The sequence below is a fragment of the Urtica dioica genome, chromosome 8 (genome assembly GCF_054948205.1).
Source record: "Urtica dioica subsp. dioica isolate 48M chromosome 8, U.dioica_male_clone48M_v1_H2, whole genome shotgun sequence".
NCBI lineage: Eukaryota > Viridiplantae > Streptophyta > Magnoliopsida > Rosales > Urticaceae > Urtica > Urtica dioica.
In genome coordinates, this window is record NC_142763.1 from 42,296,373 (window position 1) to 42,317,106 (window position 20,734).

The 20,734-nt window shown below is 36.3% G+C and overlaps 2 protein-coding genes across 2 annotated transcripts; one reads left to right on the plus strand and one right to left on the minus strand.

Moving 5' to 3' along the window:
* The first annotated feature begins 1,262 nt into the window (after window positions 1-1,262).
* LOC149389862 (cotton fiber protein) lies at window positions 1,263-2,037 on the plus strand. The gene has a single exon (XM_089624079.1). The coding sequence runs from the start codon at window positions 1,350-1,352 to the stop codon at window positions 1,881-1,883; it is 534 nt and encodes a 177-aa protein (XP_089480205.1). The 5' UTR covers window positions 1,263-1,349; the 3' UTR covers window positions 1,884-2,037.
* Window positions 2,038-2,564: 527 nt separating this feature from the next.
* Window positions 2,565-7,922, minus strand: LOC149389863 (CTP synthase family protein). The gene is made up of 22 exons (XM_089623192.1): window positions 7,692-7,922; window positions 7,347-7,426; window positions 7,185-7,271; window positions 7,050-7,100; window positions 6,821-6,938; window positions 6,664-6,720; window positions 6,175-6,239; window positions 5,979-6,062; window positions 5,727-5,777; window positions 5,577-5,639; window positions 5,453-5,499; window positions 5,175-5,244; window positions 5,027-5,089; window positions 4,765-4,854; window positions 4,652-4,690; window positions 4,398-4,547; window positions 4,211-4,291; window positions 4,057-4,142; window positions 3,937-3,985; window positions 3,786-3,866; window positions 3,580-3,673; window positions 2,565-2,905 (listed from the first exon to the last, which is right to left on the minus strand). The coding sequence occupies exons 1-22, from the start codon at window positions 7,807-7,809 to the stop codon at window positions 2,841-2,843; spliced, it is 1,689 nt and encodes a 562-aa protein (XP_089479318.1). The 5' UTR covers window positions 7,810-7,922; the 3' UTR covers window positions 2,565-2,840.
* Between the last annotated feature and the right edge of the window lie 12,812 nt (window positions 7,923-20,734).

The window sequence follows — 20,734 nt, forward strand, 5'->3', positions numbered from 1 at the left end:
AAAAACGAGTTCATTCAAACATTAATGGTATCTAAGCATTTGTATACTATAAGTTGCTAGAATGCATTAATTCATAAAACTTTGACTATTTTACTAAACACTTAGTTTAAATTAGCTACTTTGTATAAATTGCATTATCTTACAATCATACATTAAGAAAAAAAAGGAGAGACATATATCGTAATATAAAAAATGTATATTAGAAGGACTGGCCTGTTGAAAAAACTGATATTTCGTTATTGAAGCTGAGGGATATTATTTTATTGAAAAAAATTAAATGATATCACAGCTTAACAAATAGAAAAGAAATACTTATACACTAAAAGCTTTTGAATTTTCCATGAGAATAGCTTATTTTGCATTTGACTTATAATTTTTTCATTTTAATTATTTTATTCTCTTATATTAACTTTTACTTTTAATTATTTTTATATGTTTTTTTCTTTGATGTCACCAAAATTTATAATTTATTTTTTACAAGCTATATAGACACCTACTTTAATATATTTTTTTTATATACCTAAAAATATATTATTATTATTAATTATATTTTATATAAATAATTATTAATTACAAATATTAATATTAATTTTAACAAACACTAATTCTGTTTCTACTAACATTTACAACTATTTAACAACAGTTTACCAAGCACCTGTTTGCTCTTGAAAATAATAGTTTTTTTCTACAACAAAATTTAAAAACACTTTTTTTTAAAGCACATCAATATCAATGTCAAATGAAACCGATACATTGGGAGTTACGCTTTTCAAACCATAGAAACCCATATATAATTTATTGGTTTTTGTACTTTGTTATAACTTGCAAGTTATAGTTATGACAAAGATGAATTCAATATTAGGATATTAACATGCACATTCCAAAAACTATACTACAACGTTTTAAAAAAATTAAATAATTTTTTTAAGAAGTAAATAAACAAAACTAATTTATGAACTTGCTCTTTCTCTTCCAAGAACATACTTGCCTATTCTCGAGAAAAAAAAAAAAAAAAAAAAAAAAAAAAAAAAAAAAAAAAAGAAGAACATACTTGCCTAGTTCCTAATCCTACAAGGGTAGTTTGGGAAGTTTAGGAAAAAAAATTTAAAAAAATAAAAAAAAATCCGCCGCGTACAACCGTGTCCAACTCTGGTGGGTCCCACCCATCACCAAACTGAACAACTCTGTTGTTTCTTCTCTCCCACGAACAACTGTATACAAAACATATATACACCTATATATATAGCCAGTATAGTATAATCACAGACATCACAAAACGATCTCAACTAAAAAATAAAAGTCTCCAACACTACGATCTCTCTCGTACTCATATATATATATATATATAAATGATCATGGGATTGGTGAAAATGAGTACAGTGAGCAAGAAGGAGAGGAAGTCTGACGTGGCAAGGAGAGCTTGGAACGTTCTACGCTTAGCTCTTCTGTGGTCCCGAAAAGGCGGTGTTTTAAGACGCCGTATCATGACGGACCTCCGTCTGTTTCCCAAGTTCGTCAGAAGCCTGGCCAACGACGACGCCACTCTCCGTCAGCGCTACCGTTACGGCGAACGCCAAATGTCGTTCGACGAGACGCCCGTCTTCCCTAACGCCGTCAAGCTTAACGGATCCTCTTCGAAATCTTCATCCATGCGGTTTTTGCACATCCCGTGCCTTAACCCTCCGGGCGTTGACTTTGACTACGAATTTGACGACGACCAAAACGACGTCGTTTATGAGTGCGCGAGGAAGAGCTTTCTCAGCATTAAAGACGAGAGTGATGATCAAGAAGAGAATATCGATTCCAGAGCTGAAGAGTTTATAGCGAAATTCTATGAGCAGATCAAAATGCAGAGACAAATTTCTTATTTGCAATACAATTGATTTTTTTTTTTTTTTTTTTTTGGTGAACATCACTTTGTTTTCTTATTTCTTAGACATATTTCGATTTTCGATTGTAGATACTATCGAGTTCGACGGCGAGTGTATACGGTACGGTTTCTATTATATATCAGAAAAACGATCTCTATTGGCTTTTCATTCCGGAAATTAAATATTTTGTTTTTTTTTTTTAAATCGATTTGTTGAACTTAGAATAACTTGAAAGTTGAAACTGAATAAATACGAAAATTGACAATAAAAATGCAACCACTGTGTTTAAGGGATTTAAATGAAACGTTGATTATGTCCTATAATTGTGCCAGCCAAGTGTAAATTGAATGTGTTACTCTTGCAACTTACCACCCAAAGTTTTGAAACTATATTTTTTCCAATCTATCACACTTGAATCAAACAATATGCTAAACGTGACATATTGATAATGTCTCTAAATTTGGTCTATATATACTTATTTTTGTAATGTTTACACTCAACTCTATTTCAAATACTTGTATTTAAAAATAAAAATAATCGACTAGTCTTATACTTCGTATTATGATGAAATAATTATGATACAAAACTATGCATCATATTTTTTAAAAAATCATACAGAATTTGACCAACGTGTTATTCACACTAAAAGCAAAACGACGTATCATCTTCACACAAAAATTAGCTTTACCAGTCTGTCTATAACTCAAGAATCATATCATTGGATAATAATAAAATTATTGCAAATCAGCTAAGAAGAACATCGTGAAATGTCACAACTTTGATAATAGGAATTTCGGTTGGCGAATAACCAAAACATAAATTTGGACACCAAATTTTATTTTAAAGCCATAAATCAAACTGAGCAAGAAACAATAAATAAACAGCCATATTAACCGTTCACTTAACGAACACAGTTCCATTGAATAAACAAATGGTATCTACACCAGATTTGTGACGTGTCACATATCATCAACTTCCATTCTCACGTCTTCGCAGATACGCCTCTAATTGTCCTGTTGCTGCCAGTACAAGACCTACAAATACCAACGCATAAAAAAAAAAAAAAAAAACTTTTAGTTATATAGTCATTTGAATTATAACGTTTTGTATAATAATCAACATTTTGTAAATTTTCTGTAAATAGCCACCTCAACTTATTCACGGCACTAAAAAAGACAAAAAAAACCCAAAATAGGCGGAAATTTTTTTGGGTATTTGTTTTTTTAGTGCCGTAAATAAGTTGAGATGGCTATTTACAAAAAATTTACAAAAAATTGGCTATCTAGCAATTCTTAGACTTCCAGTGGTTTATTTGTCTAATTTTTTGTAAAAAAAAATGAATGTTCTTACACATATTTAATTGGCAAGATTATTATAAGCGCGTTTTGGATCCAGGATCCTTGTACTACTAATATGATGACACTTTTGGCCCTATTTTTCTTTTCTTGGCAAATTCTACCGTATTTATTTGGTGAACCACGTATTTCGGGGTTTCGATGAAAAATATCACTTCTGCTCACCTCAGGTCTGTAAAGGATAACATGTTTCAACTATCCTATAAACTAACACATCAATAAAAGCACAAGTTTAAAAATAAATTAATGCTCGAAAATGACTGTTTTATTACCAAGTTCAAAGAAGAAACTGCCAAAAACAAAACATGAGTCAAGTGTCACCATTTAGCCTATATAATAATAATAATGTTTACCTAAAAATAGAGGTGACGGCTTCCTAGGCCGCGACTTGAACTCGGGGTGAAATTGTACGCCGACATAGAATGGATGGTTTGGAAGCTCCAAAATCTGCAACCAAGCAGTGAACTTCAATTTTTCCAAAGCACAAATACATTACAATACCCTTAGAAAAGAAAACAAACTTCCATGATGAGGTTTGTCGCCTGTGAGAAAAACAAACCTCCATTCGGTTTCCACTTTCATCTTTTCCAACAAATTTTAGACCGCCTTCTTCAAGAATTCCAATAACGTCTGGGTTCACCTGTGTATTGAAACTGATCCTTAGAACTCTATTTTCGTTGTGGAGATACAAAAAGAAAAAGAAAAGACACCTCATATCTATGTCGATGACGTTCATCCACGTACTTCGTATTATCATACCTGAAAATTAACAGAAATGAAACTTAACAACTATTAGACAAACAAATCTTGTTGATTGCAAAACACATTACATTTTTGAAGCAATACAATCCAGCGTTTGGAACATCGTTCTCCGAGATCCTAGTCTCATAGTGCTTCCCATATGTGTCGTTGAACCCTAGCCACATATGGAAACAATGTCAATTACTACAAACCCTGAACAAGAGATCAAGTATGGATACTAACCTCTGGCATGAAAATCACAAAACGATTAGGTGGATCCGAAGTATCAAACTCTTCACTATGTGCTTTTTCAAGACCCAAAACCTAAAACACATCGCGAAAGTGTAACATCAGGTTTTTATTGTTGTTTTTTTTTTTTACCAAGTTAGCAACACAAAGAAAATTACGCTGAAAAGAGAAAACAACATACAGATCTAGCAAACTCAATCACGGAAATCTGCATGCCCAAGCAAATTCCGAGATAAGGAACGTTGTTCTCACGGGCATAGTTGGCCGCTAAAATCATACCTCCGACACCACGGTCGCCAAACCCGCCCGGAACCAAGACACACGCTGCATTCTGTCGAAGAAAATAGCATAGTTCAAAACTTAAATTATACCTCAAAGAATCACCAGCTTTGATTATCTATGAAATTAGAAAGGGAAATTTTTTTTTATATATACTCTTAGTGTTTCCCATGCACGGGCATGTGCTTCCGGTGCCTGCACCATAAAAAAAAACGTCTTATAAATTATTTTTTCCATGAAAATAACGAAAAACCTGGGTTGTTGAGTACCGATTGTGCAGTATCAAATTCCAGGTCAGAAGCTGCAATCCAGTCAATCGTTGGCTTAAGAGAGCAAGCAATGCAAGCATGAAGAAGAGCCTGAAAGCGTAGTGTAGTTTGGTTATTGTGTCGTTGAATACCAAGCTTAACAGAGATTCCTACTCAGCAACACGTGAAGAGCTTACTTTTTATTGTTCGATTCTATAAAATATCTAGTTTATCCAATTCAAACAAAAAAATTTCCCAGAGTAAAACAAAATATGAGCATAACCTTCACAACAGACAGATACGAGTCCGTAAGACCGACATACTTCCCAACCAAAGCAATCCTCACCTGTATTAAATCGGTCTCAAGAAATTCAGATAACGCATAATGTCCCGTAAAATGTTATCACAAATTAGACGTCTGGCGTACTGACCGAATCTGTAATATTATCATAGGTCTCTGCCATTTTTGTCCAGTCTACTAAATCAGGAGGTGAAGCGATACTGAAAGAATATTATGGTTAAGAATATATGTCAAATCAAAGTACTTACCATAAATGACCCGCTAGTTCTATTACTGTAAACCAATAATCAGCGAACTTGCTGATTATCTCAAAACATGTTCGATCAGTTTTGAACAGTCTGATTTTAGTCGGTAATTTGGAATCTAAATCCATGACACTAAATAGAAAGAAACGGAGATGAAACTTACCCGAGTAAGTTGAGCTGTTTGAGGATTGAAATATGGGCATTTTGGTTCTGAACAGTATATCAAACTTGAAATTCAGTAATGAGAAGCAACATTCGGGCTTATGTATAGAGGAACTTTAATCTACCTTTAATAGGAGAGGAACATGCCAAATATTTGGGACATCATAGATATTGAGAATATTACTAGCCTGTGAGAGACAGTCCAGATTTGTTCAGCGATGTCTAAAATACATGTGTTTAAAAAATGAACCGAAAAAAGATAGCTTCAGTCTTACAGGAACATGACAGAACTGAGACAGTTTCTCCTTGGTAGGTTCCAACAAAGGCTGTAGAACAATAACCATAAGGAAGTTTGATTTTTAATGTTAAAAAAAAAAAAATAGATTAAATCACATTCTACCTCGAAACATCTGGGTCTTTCTGTCTATACTACATACTACGCAGGAGAGAGAATTATGACCATAAATGTATTCATGTGATTTACCTAACCGATTATTTTCTGAATAAAGGTGCGAAAATGAAGATACCTGCGAAGACCGACATGCCAACAAATGCGGAGTCAAACCTAACGCTCTCAACTCTCGAACACTGTGTTGTGTAGGCTTTGTTTTCTGCATAACAAACGAATAAAATAAAAGAGTTAATCCCCGCAACAAAGGAAATTCCATGAAAAGAATTCACTTAGCGATATTAAATCTAAATATGCAAGTAACGATGCATTACTTGTTCTCCAACAACACCGAGTACTGGTATTAGGCTCACATGAATCAGACAAAAGTTGTCCTGTCCTGAGAAGAGAGATACAACCAAAATAAATGATTTTCAAATCACCAAAAAAAGACAAGAGCATATGTTATGGTAAAACTATATTGTATTTTCAAACTCTTGAACACACACCAAAATTGTGTTAGGACTCCAAATACAAGATAACTGGTTGATTGTATAGGGTAAAAAATAGTAACAATTACATCTGTAATCAATAAATCGAGGTTGACAGTAATCATTGGGGAATGAATGAATTAGTTTTGTTTGACCGTCAACCTTTCAGAAAAGTGATGGGCCTCTTGAATACCCGTTTATATTCTATTTACCATTCTTTTATAAATGAAATTTAAAGGTTCTTATCAGACTGTTCCTATCAAAATAATTACCTAACTTTAAAAGTTAAACCAACAAATTTCCATGAAAAACATGTAGAAGTAAAAGTCTTACCAACAGAAAATGACAGTTGTCTCAGGGCCTCTATGAAGGGCATGGACTCAATATCACCTAGAAGAATAAGTGATGCTCAGAAAATACATTGTATATCTTTTCAGAACCTGAAAAAGATAAAAATAGAAAGATGGTAGAGAGGTCATAAAACAAGTACCGACAGTTCCGCCCAATTCAATGACACAAACATCAGCCGGTCCTTCTTTCCCATCGACGGGGATAGCAGCAACTGCTTGAATCCACTCCTTTATTGCATCAGTAATGTGTGGAACAACCTATAAAATCAAATCAAATCAAAAATAAATTCAAAATATATAGTATATCCTACACAGATGACAGACATATTAAGATAAGATCGAGTGAGATTCTATATATCATATCCTAACCTGCACAGTCTTCCCAAGATAATCGCCTTTACGCTCCTTCTCCAAAACAGACTGGTCACAGACATGAAACTCTGTTATTGTTACATCGTTGATCAGTACATATTACTTGAATTGGAACAATTGTAATTTTTATACCTTGTATATCTTTCCCGTGGTAATGTTGTTGTCTCTCGTGAGCCGCACATCTAAAAACCGCTCGTAGTTACCAAGATCTAAATCCACCTATTGGAAACAGTAGCGAAATAATTTATTATTTTATGCCAATTTTTCATAGTCAACTCTAATTGAAATCTATACCTCTCCACCATCATCCAGAACGAAAACTTCGCCGTGTTCGAACGGAGACATTGTACCGGCGTCTGTGTTCAAGTATGGGTCTGAAAACGATTGAACAAAATTCAAGTCATAAAAGATTCAATCAAGCATCTCTTTTCAAATCACATATACAGAAATCAAAGAAATAGCGTACTCCCCCAAATCAGACTAAAAGACGATTTACAGAACAATCGCAATTCGTCTATATTTGAAATTGAGACCCAGTATTTTAATGGCGATAAGTGACAACAGCCAATGTCTACAATCTATATCGCAAGTAATATACGGTGAAATTGTTCCGATCGGAGAAACAAAGAAAAAACGAACCGATTTTGATAGAGGTGACTCGAAGGCCACAGGCTTCGAGAACGACGCCGACACTGCTCGCCGTAACGCCTTTTCCGAGACCACTCACCACGCCTCCGGTGACCAGCACGTACTTCATTCTCTCTCTCTCGTCTGTCGAAAATGTTTGTGAAAATGTCTGAGCGGGAAAACGATGAAACAAGAAAAACTGCCGAGGTTTACTTTTCCATATGTTTTCGGATACTGCCAAACTAAGATAATTCTGTTATAAAAAATTTAAAATATATGAAATTGAAATGTCAAATGGTATGTACCGAATTTTTTTTTTTTTAAGTTGGCAAAGAGTTTTAATAGATATCAGTTATGAAATCCAAATAGTACAAACATTTTACATCTTTTAACACGATAAAATGAGTTTTAGGATAACAAAGATCTAAAATAAGACGAAAGTACGTTATGTGAGAACTTTCGATGATCAGAATATAGATCACGCTCTTTAAAATAATCTTCAAAATTAGTGAACGAACTAAAGTATTGGAGAACCACCAACCATGATAGAAGACATTCAAGCGTTTGCATCGCCAAAAGACTAAAAAAAATTCGAAAAGTACCCAATAGATAATTAAGTCATCTTTGGAACACAAAAATCACCCTAGTGTAGTGGACAAAGCATCAAAGCTTAAACATTAATGCAAAAGATAAACTAAGCTAAAAACTTACATCTTCTCTAAAAAAACACACCACAAGAAACAACAAACACACCAAACCATGGGGGGAGTTGAGACGGAACGGGCCACAGATCCGGGGAGGCAGAGGGGGAGGATGACCGTAACGACGTCGTCGAGAGAGTCGGAGATGGAGGCGACGGAGATGAGACTGAATCCGAGCGCTGTCGGGATGTGGGAGGTGGAATCCGGCAGGATGGGCAAGGCAGAATCCGCGAAAATTGCGTGAAATGCTCCGAAAGTGATGGTTTAGTGAAGATGACCAAAACTCTTCATCTCCCCCTTGGTCGGAGAACACCGGAAAATGGTATATCTCTCCCTAATGTGAGAAGGGGGGTTGAAAACCAAAACACCCTATGTATCTTTGTAGAGAGAAAAAAAAAGAGGAAAGAGAAAGTAGATATAGGATTTGAAAATGTACTTAAACGTGATAATCGGTTCATTTTGTCAAATAATTTCGAGATTTTGGCCAGAACTTACATAGCTTCTTTGTTGGAAATTTAGACTTGGAAGTTAGAACACTACTCAATCAATCAATATGTTGGGAATATTGCCCACTTGAAGATAATGAATAAATGATTACTAAATTCGTTAATAAGATTACTTTATTAGCATTATATGATTAGTGGTTTGATTTCTAAACAATTAGAATCAATAACAACTATCTTTCATAGCCTCCGTATTAAACTGAGTCACGTGCTGGGCACCTGAGTTCGGGCGGTGAGCTAAAACGTTGTCGATGACTGATATACGCCTGGAAAGCTATATCTAAAGTCATATATGTGGAACACATAGGTGAAGGCTGATCACTATGTGGGAGCATTCTAAACTTGTGGTAAGTGTACGACTTGGACGTGTCTTTGTTGTAGATGTGTCGTTTAAGGACCGTTACGACACACTAACCGAGGCCGCTATGATGGTCACAATGAGACTTGATCTGAATCCTGAAGTGATCATGGACACTGAGTCATGTTACTGAGCTCTTTGACTCATTCGCTAAAAGACTATCCATGCTAATCACGGATTATGTCTTGGGAGTCTCTCAGAGCATGATTCGAGTGGGAAGTGATTTACAAATACGAAATCCCGCCTTCATGGAAGAAGGTTAATGTTCACTCACCTAAGGGTTGATTCCAGAACCGATAGATTGCTAGCACTTTCGAAGTAAGTAACGTTCGAAAGAATCTTTCGCTGGGGAAGCGACAATGCTTAGGGCTGATATGTATCAAGAGAAGTATAACGGAAAAATTGACTTCTCTTGACACGGGTTGAACCTGGAGGATCTTGATCACGAACTGACTATATCAGTGGACACTCGTCACGATGAGTAAATATAATTCTAGTATTAAAGGAGAGTTCAGTCTTGGCTTGCAAAGTGGAGTATTTGACCAAGATTAGACGAATCGATGGAAAAAAATAAAGGACTATTTCTTCTTTTTCATCGGATTTGTTAAGCTTCTATTACTAGGTCCATAGTCCCCGATTCGGCTCTGATAAAGGCGGATAAGAACTTTCGTATAATAATGTTTATCATTATTAATCTCACTTGCTGTAATTGTGATTGACAGCATTAATTCTGGAAAACGGGTATTCGCAGAATTAAATAAATATTTATGGTAGAATTGTTTATTTATTGTTTGATCAAGTAAATAAACAATTATTAATTATTTGTTTATTGTTGGACCAAGTAAATAAATGATTAATTGGGTTTTAAGCAATTGGGCCTTGCACACATGGAAAAGTCGAATTAGGTTTTTTGGCACTAGGGATTGCGCAAATCACCTTGGCCGTGTGCCATCAAGTTCAAAAATTTCAAATTAGTATTTACCAATATTTTCTCTTTAGTTGTTTAAATAAAGGAGAGAGAATAATATAATATATTGTCTTTTATTCTCTCCTTATTTAAAGAAAAGTATTTAGGAGAATATATGAGAATATATTTAAATGGAAATAATATATTATCCTTTATTATCTCACTAAATAAAATATTCTCTATTTAAATAGAGAATAATATCCCATAGATCTTGATCTGATGGATGAGAGAAAATGTAGGATTCACTTGTTGAGATCCGATGGCCTAGATTTAATCCACTAGTGTGAACACAATAAAAGGAAATAAAATATTCTGGAAGGTTCCATGAATATCTCCTTTTACTACTATAAATAGGGGTTCATGAGAAGGCAAAAATATGCAATTGATTTGTGGAAAATTTCGTGGCTCTCCCTCTTGGCCGTGCAAAATTTTCTGCCTCTCCCCCTCGGAAATTCGTTTCCATTCTTAGTAAAATAAGAGCGAGATTTGAAACACCACGTTTCTCATCTAGTGAGATAAAGAATGTGCCCACTCATCTTTCTTATTCGTCTCGGAGATTACGTTTCAGAAGACTAAGGTGTCATCCTCGAGTCCTTCATCAAGACGACGCATAATGTCAACTGACTCCACTAACGAGTTGACACTGAGAATCTCTCGGTTCAAATGAATATATTTTTTACTCAAGAATTCAACTTAATTGTGATGAGTGGATCCACTGAATATTATCTATGTTTACCCTTCATAAATTGTGATGAGTGGATCCACTGAATATTATCTATGTTTACCCTTCATGAATTGTGATGAGTGGATCCACTGAATATTATCTATGTTTACCCTTCATGATTGTCATCAGCTAGTCGAGATTTACAAAATTACCATTTTACCCTTCTAGTTGTTATTTTCTCAACTCCTTTGTCGCTTGTGAATAAGTTAGAAGCAATGTATTGACGATGAGCTAACAAGTCACATTGATTCATTCAAAAGAGTCATGACTCAATTTGGACACTGGCCGGTTCATTTATTCACATTCCAAGGAACAAAGCATGATGTGATATATATTGCATTTCAGCAATCTTGTACATAAATTCCATATCTATGAGATCTTCACAAAGTTACTCATGACATCTTCATAACTTAGTACTTCACCAATAGGTCCTGTTCAGAATCACATAGTGAATCTGAACTCTGACTTTCTCAAATGAGAATACGTAAGCTATGAAGTGACATGTCTCATTTCAGGATTGAGGTAAGCATGATACAATTCATACGTAGTGACTCCGAGACATAAGAGGTTAAATGGTTTATTCTTATTCAGTCTCTAGAAGTGCACTGGTCAATTCAGTACCTTCAGAAGATACCTAGAAGAACTATAGAGTCTCCAAGTCTCAATGTCCCATAACCAGACATCATAGATTCTCCTAACAATCGTACTGAGATCAATAGTCCTTTGATCCTTAGATTGCGAATATATTTTTTTAAGCAAACCATGAAGAGTTTGTTCATGCAAATCTACATTTGCCTCTTCATATGTTGTTAGGTTTGTTAAAGGAGTAAAGACTATAGATTATCATAAAGCTTCAAACAGACAAAAAAGAATGAATGAACGTTTCAACTTTTATTAATGATTCAGCAATTACAAGCAAGAGTCCTCGTGAAATTTTATTACATCGAATGTACATTAGTAAAAACTACTACTCTTCTTGTGGGCACCATTGACAACAAAGTGTATGTGACAGCCTGTAGGTTGTTGAGCATCGGTTAGTCGATTATTGCGGTGTATGGTTAGGGCGTGTCGACGGTCAAGAAACCAATCTTGTAATCTGTCCCTCGGCGATCTTTGAATTCGAAGGTGACCAGGAGCTTGACGGTGCTTATGGACGATACTTCCTTTTCGAAGAATCCGTAGATAAGAGTTTTTCCTCGCACCATTTTGGCTCCGTCTAATATCATCATGTCAAACGTCCATAGGAATAGGATGTCTATCAAGCTCCCATTATCTATTATGACTTCTCTTAATGCGTGTCTTCTGGCTACGACAGTAGTAACGAATGCATCATTGTGTGGATGCCTGACCCTCAGAGCTTCTTCATGTTTGAATCGGATTTTCGCGTGGGGTCTTGCGGGACGTCATTAGATCACGTGGGTGGGTTGGTTCCCCTCTCAGGTCTTCAGGAATCTCCTCGTTGTACGTAGGCTGGTGTTGTCAAACGTTTGAGATCACCGACCTCTAAATTTGATCGGGATTCGTGTTGTGCCTGTAACGCACATATTCTCTTCTACGCGTGCTCCGACGCTCAACATTAGTATTCGTGTAATATGTACGTTATGGAGCGAATGTCTTCTTAGCCCGGAAGCATTTTGTAATAGTTTTTAGAGATAATGAGCCCATATTAAAAGGTACATGGGATGAGGGAATGCATGACTCGATTTCCGAAATGCCCGACATGGGGCCTAGCGGGGAGGGCCCGCACATGACCTTTTGAGCCTTGCCATAGGTGGTGACGCTAGGGTAAGGGGCCACCTATACGCGGGCAGAGCCTTTATGCTGGACGGCGGGCCTCGGGCTGCTGGGCGAGCCCTTATGGTCGTGACCTTTGGTGTCCCGTGAGGCCTGCTTCGGTGGATGGGCCTCGTCCGTGGCTCGCGAGAGTTTCCTGTTGCTGAAAAAACCAGGTTGGTATCAGACACGAACAATCGCTCTGACACGTGGGGTTGTTGATTATTCACCTTATCATAATAACCGTGTGGAAAAATAATTAATTGCACTATCTTAAGCTAATCAATTTAATGGTTATTAAAACAAGATCTAATTTTCCTTAATTAATTTAACCATGAGAGCATATGAGTCAAACAATCAATATAAAGAGACGAGTTATTAGAAAACTTACAGGTTTCTCCCTAAGCTTTCTGAATCGGGATCTCCTCGAGCTCCTTGTCTTCTTCTCGTCTCGTCTCAGCCTCCCAACGTCGTCTTCTACGATCAGCCCTCGGGGATATCTCTGAAACTCTCGGGATCTCCTTTGTTTCACCTTGATGACACCTTAGTCTTCCGAAACGTAATCTCTGGATGAACAAGAATACAGTGTGGGCACACTCTGAATCTCACTACGACTCTGATTTATGATTTCAGATCGTACCGTGTTTATGAGAATGGAATCATGGAATTCCGAGGGAGAGTGAGAAAGAGACTTTAGTTCACAGTAGGTGTGATAGGCGAAATTTTTGCATCTGCAAAAGTGTATGTCTTGCTTCCTCTTAGACCCATATTTATAGTGGTAGAAATGAGATATTCTAGGAAGATCCTAAAGATATTTAATTCTCCTTTATTCTTTCATATTTTGTAGTTAAGTATGAGTCATTGGATCTTGACTACAAATCATACTTTTTCTCTCATCCATCAGATAATAATCTAGGCTATTTATTTCGCTTATTTTTCTCCTATATTTAAGGAATCTGGATATTTGAGAATAATAATGACAATATCTTATTTCCTTATTTAATGGAGAGAATATATCTACCATTATTATTCTCATAGATATTAGGAAATTAATTATGAGAGAGAATAAATGACAATATCTTATTTTCTTAATTAATGGAGAGATACTATATCTACCATTATTATTCTCTCTCTCTTATTTAATTAGTTACCAAATTTTGGCAACTAATTAATGAGAGAATATTGGGTAATTAATATCCTAATGTAGGCGCCCAATCATAGTGAGATTGGGCCTAGGAATTTCGAATTTTACAGTGTCTAGGACGCCCAACTTAAAATTCAATTAATTATTTACTTGATCCAACAATAAATCATTAATTCCACAATAAATATTTAATTCGGCAAATAGACAAATTTTCGAACGAATGCTGCTAAACAATTTACAGCTGTGAGATTGAAATAATAATATTTATTATTCCCAGAGAGTTCTTATTCATCTTTATCGAAGCCGAATTGGGAACTATGGACCTAGTAATAGAAGCTTAACAAATCCGATGAAAAAGAAAAAAAAGTACTTTCTCTTTTTTCCATCGATTCCATCGATTCGTCTAATCTTGATCAAATACTCTACTATGTAAGCCAAGACTGTACCCTCTTTTATACTAGAATTATATTTACCCATCGTGACGAGTGTCCAATGATCTAGTCAGTTCGTGATCAAGATCTTCTAGGTTCAACCTGTATCGAGAAATGTCAAGTATTCCGTTATACCTTTCTTGATACATATATACCTTAAGCACCGTTGCTTCCCCGGCGAAAGATTCTTCCGAACGTACATACTTCGAAAGTGCCGGCAATCTATCGGTTCTGGAATCAACCCTTAGGTGAGTGAACATTGACCTTCTTTCAGGAAGACTGGATTCCGTATCTGTCAACCACTTCACACTCGAATCATGTTCTGAAACTCCCAAGACATAAGTTGTGATTAGCATGATAGTAGCCTTTTAGCGAATGAGTCAAAGAGCGCGGTAACATGATCCAGTGTCCATGATCACTTTAGATTTAGATCAAGTCTTATTGTGACCATCATAGCGACCTCGGTTAGTGTGTCGTAATGGTACTCAAACGACACCAAGGCATGTTCGGGTCGTGCACTTACCACAAGTGCAGAATGCTCGCATGTCTGATCAACCTTCACTAGTGTTCCACATATATGACTTTAGATACAATTATCTATGCGTGTATCATTCATCGATCATGTTTTAACTCACAGCCCGAACTCAGGTGCCCATCACGTGACTCAGTTTAATACGGAGGCTATGGATGATAGTTGCTATTGATTCTGATATTCAAAGCTCAACCCACTAATCATATGATGCTAATAAAGTAAACCATTATTCTATATAGTAATCATTTATGATTTATTCATTGTCACTCGTGGGCAAGAATTCTAACACTGCCTAGGTGGACTGGGTCTAGCTTGGAGATTGAGGGTCTGCCCTTCGAGCTAGGCTCTGCCCGAGGTTCGCAGGGCCTCTCTGGGCTGACTAGGCTTCGCTTGAAGCCCTGCGGGGCCTGCCCTTTGGGCTAGGCCTCACATGTAGCTCACGGAGCTTGTCTATCCTCGTATTCTGTCGTATTTTATCTTTTTTCAGGGGTTGATTTTAACCCTATAACAATATTGTGTTGGTGAATCAAGTGCGTATCAGACACGAACAATCATTCTGATACCACTCGTTGGAGAGGATTCTACCATATAACCATATTAATGCGGAAAAATAATTAATTATGCTGATCATAAGCTAATTAAATTATGGTTATAATTAAAAAGATCTAGTTATTTTTAATTAATTTAATTCACGAGAGCATATTTATCAAGCAACCGATTTGAGCGAAAAACGAATACTTACATTGATTTTCGGTTCAGCTACAGAACGCTCCTAAACCAATCGCATTTTAACTTGGAAAAGGTTTGTGAAATTTTGAGTCCAAGTGTGTTAGCTCAAGCTTTGTTCATTTGGATCCATGAGGTCACTATCACAAGTCATATCGAGTAGGAATAGTTAAACTAGAAGCTAAGTCAAAACAAGAACTAGACAAGTTTTACGAAAATTGTCTAAATGGTATTTTTGTCTTTTTGGACGTAGGACGAAGTGAATGTCAATAAATTTTTTGACATTGTCATATGATGACAAATGAAATACTCGGCCATGATGAGATTTTTGGGCCTTGAGGATTTATTTCATTTCATGGAATTTTACTTGAAAATTCTTAGTGGGCTTTTCTTATGTTGTCATGAACAAGTGAAGAAAAATCTAGAAGCACCTTCTAGATGTCTTGGCCGTCCAAACAAGAGAGAAAAAGAGAGATTATTTTGTGCATTGATGTATGAATATCTTGCCAAAAGAAAAAGAGGAAACAAATTTCCTCTACAAGGCAATAGAGATTTCGGCCAAAGCAAGAGAGGAAGCAAAAGAGGAAACAAATCCAAGGGCTTCTAGAAGGTCTCTTGGCCGTGTGACTTAAGGGAAATAAGGGAAATATTTGCTCATGAATATGTGATATTCTATAGAAGAGGAAACTACCTTGTTGAAGGTAATTCCTCTCCTATAAATAGGGCCCTCATTCTCATTGTTTTGTCATCCCACACAATTTAGAGATTGAGAGCTTCTCTCTCTAGACATTGTGGCCGCCTCTCTCTCTCTCTCTCTCTCTCCCCTTTTCGTTTTTGCTTTGGCACCTAGGTCCATATTTGACCTAGCGTTTGTTTTAGCTCTTCAACTCTAAGACTTGTTCTGGAGTCGTTGTGTTTAAAAGTGCCAACACACTTATTCCTTCTTACCTCGAGTGATTTATGTGATAGAAACTTTCGTGGTTACTCCAGTTCCCGAAGAACGAAGAAAGACGAGCTGCGTGAGGAGACGAGCGATTCAAGCTCCACAAGCTTCTCAACGATCAAGCTTCATAAAGGTTAGTAAACGCGTAATCACCCTTGGATAGTTTTAATAATAACATGTGCTTGATCTTTGTCTAGGTTAGTAAAAATCGTTTTACTTGTTTAAAGAAAATTTTTATTTTCCGCCGCTTGCTAGAAGCGTTAAATCTTTTCTTAACCCTTGATCAATTCCAACAAATGGTATCAGAGCTATGGTCAAAGATAAGCAAGCTTCGTAACCTTTATGAAGAAAGACGAGCTGCGTGGGGAGACGAGCGATTCAAGCTCCACAAGCTTCTCAACGATCAAGCTTCATAAAGGTTAGTAAACGCGTAATCGCCCTGGGATAGTTTTAATAATAACATGTGCTTGCTCTTTGTCTAGGTTAGTAAAAATCGTTTTACTTGTTTAAAGAAATTTTTTTATTTTCTGCCGCTTGCTAGAAGCGTTAAATCTTTTCTTAACCCTTGATCAATTCCAACTGATGGTATCAGAGTTATGGTCAAAGATAAGCATGTACATGTGATTAAAACTATGAGCTTGAAAATCGTTTTCGAAAGATTACTCGTTTTTTGACAAGTTAGGATTGTTACACTAGATTTTTTCTAATTTATTAATCGTGCTTTTAAATTAAAATCATGTTGATTTTCTATGACTTTGGGATGTTATTAAAACACATTAGAATCAGTTCTAAAAGTTTTAAATTTTTTTATAATGAAAAACGTGTTTTTAAAGTTTGAGAAATTTCGGGCAATTTTGTGACTAGTTATATTGTCTTGCTAGTTTCGCTTATTTACTCGATTCGTTTTATGTTTGTTGTTATTTAATTTTATACTATGTTATCACCATGTTAAAAAAACACGTAGAAAAGCTTTCAAAACTCTCTAAAACGTTCCGTTACACTCGATTCTTTTGCACTCAAGTCCAAACTTTAATTATTTCCAATTTTCTTCGAGCTCGAGAAAAACCCACAGTAAAAGTGTCATAACTCTCTGCTCAGAATTTAAAATTTAATAATTCTTAAATCAAATTAAAGGTCTATTTGTCCTCTTTCCAACATCATTTTTTTTAGGTTAAAGGATGTTAGAGCCACCGGTTATGGCGATTTTACTTTGTGGTGCACGGCTGTTCCGAAAATCCACTTTTTTAGAATTTCGGATTTCGGACCCCACTCCATGAGTTATAGAGCTCTAATAAGAAAATTTCCTTGAGCAAAATTGTTTTTCATAAGATAATAAACATAATGTGGAAGATTAAAATTTTTTGATTTTTGAAAAATTTTCTTGAATTGATTTTTTTAAAAAAACTAGTTTGAATTTTGAAAAACCGTTTTCACTTTCAAGCTTGAAAATATTTTGTCATCCAAATCAAATAAATTTTCAAAATGTTTTCAAAACTATATGGATTAATTTCATTTTTGCCCCTTGAACTTTTTGACGAACCACAGACTTTGTCCCGCTTTTTGTTTCGTAACAACCGGTTACCATCAACTTTTTTACCTTTTTCAAAACTCATCCTTCCGTTAATGTTTCTAACAGAATTTGACACGTGTCATTGTATAAATGAGTTTAAACGTAAATTTACCAATATACCCTTAAATTTTGTATTTTTAATAGGTTATTTTTTTAATATAAATTTATATATGCGTATATAATATAAATTTATATATGCGTATATAATTTATCTTGTGGCGGACCATTGATCTGCCCCGCGCACGTCACCTTGGGCGACGTCGGCTCCGACGCCAGCTCGTCGCGGGGCCCACCGCCGCCGGCAATGGACTTGACCTTCGTCGGCCACATCAGCAGGCTCTTCCTTTGGTGGTGCAGTCTCTTTCCCGGCTCTAGCGGCCACGCAAGGCTGCATATCGGCTTCGGCATAAGGTCCACTTGATAGCTCAGAATTAGAATCATGTCTTACTCGTTGTGGCTCAAGTCCACGTCCTCGAACACATATTATGCTGGCCTGCGAATCCAAGAACAGAGACTAAATCAAAGAACAAAAAAAAAATAGAGCATGGCCTGCGAATCCCAATTTTTCTTTTCTTCTGCAAATTGCTCTAGTATTCAATTTCTATCGTACTGTTGGATTGCAGATATCAATCTTGTACCTAGAAGATTTGTGCTAAAAAAAAATCCCGTGAAATGATTCAATTAAGTTTGCTTATCTGAAGTTAATTGAAATTTTGTATCTGAACTTTGTTTATCTTTTTCTTGGAATGTTATTATATTGGGGTTTTCAAAAGGGTCTGATTGAAGAAGCTTTGGAAATAATGAAGAAGATGGAGTATAGCTCGTGATGTTGTTACATGGAATTCTTTGTTCTCACTTTTTTTTGTCGTTCTAGTCGTCACTGATGAGGTCTGATACCAAGACAAGAAAAAAGAGATAATGAATAAACTCCACAGCCTGGAAACAGTCTTTGTTTATGGCCCTCCCGGAGTAGGAAAAACACATGTGGCCAGACAAGTCTCAACAGAAATCCTCACACACACACACAGAGAAGCCGATGACCCCGAATCCCGATTCGCGGCCACTCTATGGCTCTCTCTCAACAAAAAATACCTCAACCTTTCCGACAAAAAGCTGACGCCTCTCCTCGAAGACCTCGCCAGACAGCTCTCCGTCCTTCCCTCCCCTAGTGACAGCGACTTCAATGTTACTTAAAACGAGAGAGAGAGAGAGAGAGAGAGAGAGAGAGAGAGAGAGAGAGAGAGAGTAAATGCTAATATTAAATGTTAAAAAAATTAAAAATGTCTTTTTTTTACGATTTTACTCAATATTTTAGTTAGATCTGTTAAATATTTGACGGAAGGATGAGTTTTGAAAAAATTAATAAAGTTGAAGGTAATGATTGTTACAAAACAAAAGGCGGGATAAAGTCTGTGGTTTGTCTATAAGTTCAGGGGGCAAAAGTAAAATTAATCCAAACTATATCTATATCACATATGTTCAAAATCTATATGCTCTTGAAAATTTGAGTGGGAGGTCTCCTCGTAGACGAGCCGAAAAATAAAGATGTGTAATCTCAAACTTTCAAGTGTTCGAGTGAGTTGAAGTTCACACTTCCCTCATGCACTTTCCCGAATAGAAAATAGGAAAATGTCCGAGTATGTACCTTGTGCCTTTATGCACTGACACTGCTCTTCCTTGAACATGAAGATCTAGGATTCCTTTCTAGAAGTCCACTCTATCTCTCTAAGCACTAGGAAAGCAAGTTTCCGAAATGTATTAGAGACGATGTGCCTTTTCTAAAAACTAAGTGGGAGGGTTATACTTGTTGTTTACAACCCACGATCCCCAACACTAATGAAAAGTGTAATTGTCTCCAGGCTAAGAGTCACCCTCGTGGCCCTCTCTTAAATGAGAGTACTCAATGACACTTTGCTCTAATCATTGCTCAATGAGCTACGTCCGAGAGTGAGACAATGAGACAAGGCCTCCCCTCGGTGGATTGTTTTTCAAAGTCAATATTTTGGACTAAGTGGTTGGTTACACACTTAGACTCCATCCCTAGTAATCCTCCCTGGAGGTCCTGCGAAAGGATGTGAGTGATCAAACTTTTTTTTATGAAGTGGCTAGTCAAATATGATGTATTGATATCTTGGCTATGCATTAATGATGAGTCATTTACTTATGAAATGAGACTCGTTGCAGCCTTCCCTCGAAGGAGTAAAGTGTCATTTCGTTCATAACACCTTTGGATTTTTCTTGTCTTGTTCATCCTAAAAACTTAAACAAACGTAAATCCTAAACCAAAAGACTAATCATAAACTTGTTTCAACTTTTCAGCATAATGCCTCTTAACCCTCTCTCAACCATCATTTCCTCGAACAAACTTAAAGGGAAAAATTACGTGGACTGGAAACGTAACCTCGACATAGTCTTTACCGTGGACAAGCAAAAATGGGTACTCACCACCCCTTGTCCTCAAACGAATGATGATTCAACACAAGAGAAAAAAGACACCTTGGCGGCCTGGCCCCGATCCGATGAGATTGCGATGTGCTATATCTTAGCATCAATGAACAATGTGTTACAACAATAACATCGTGACGTCGAGACTGTCGCCGACATGCTCTACAATCTTCATGAGATGTTTGGAGGGCAAGGGCATCAAGCAAGGCAACAAGCGGTCCGACAGTTTATGAACTCT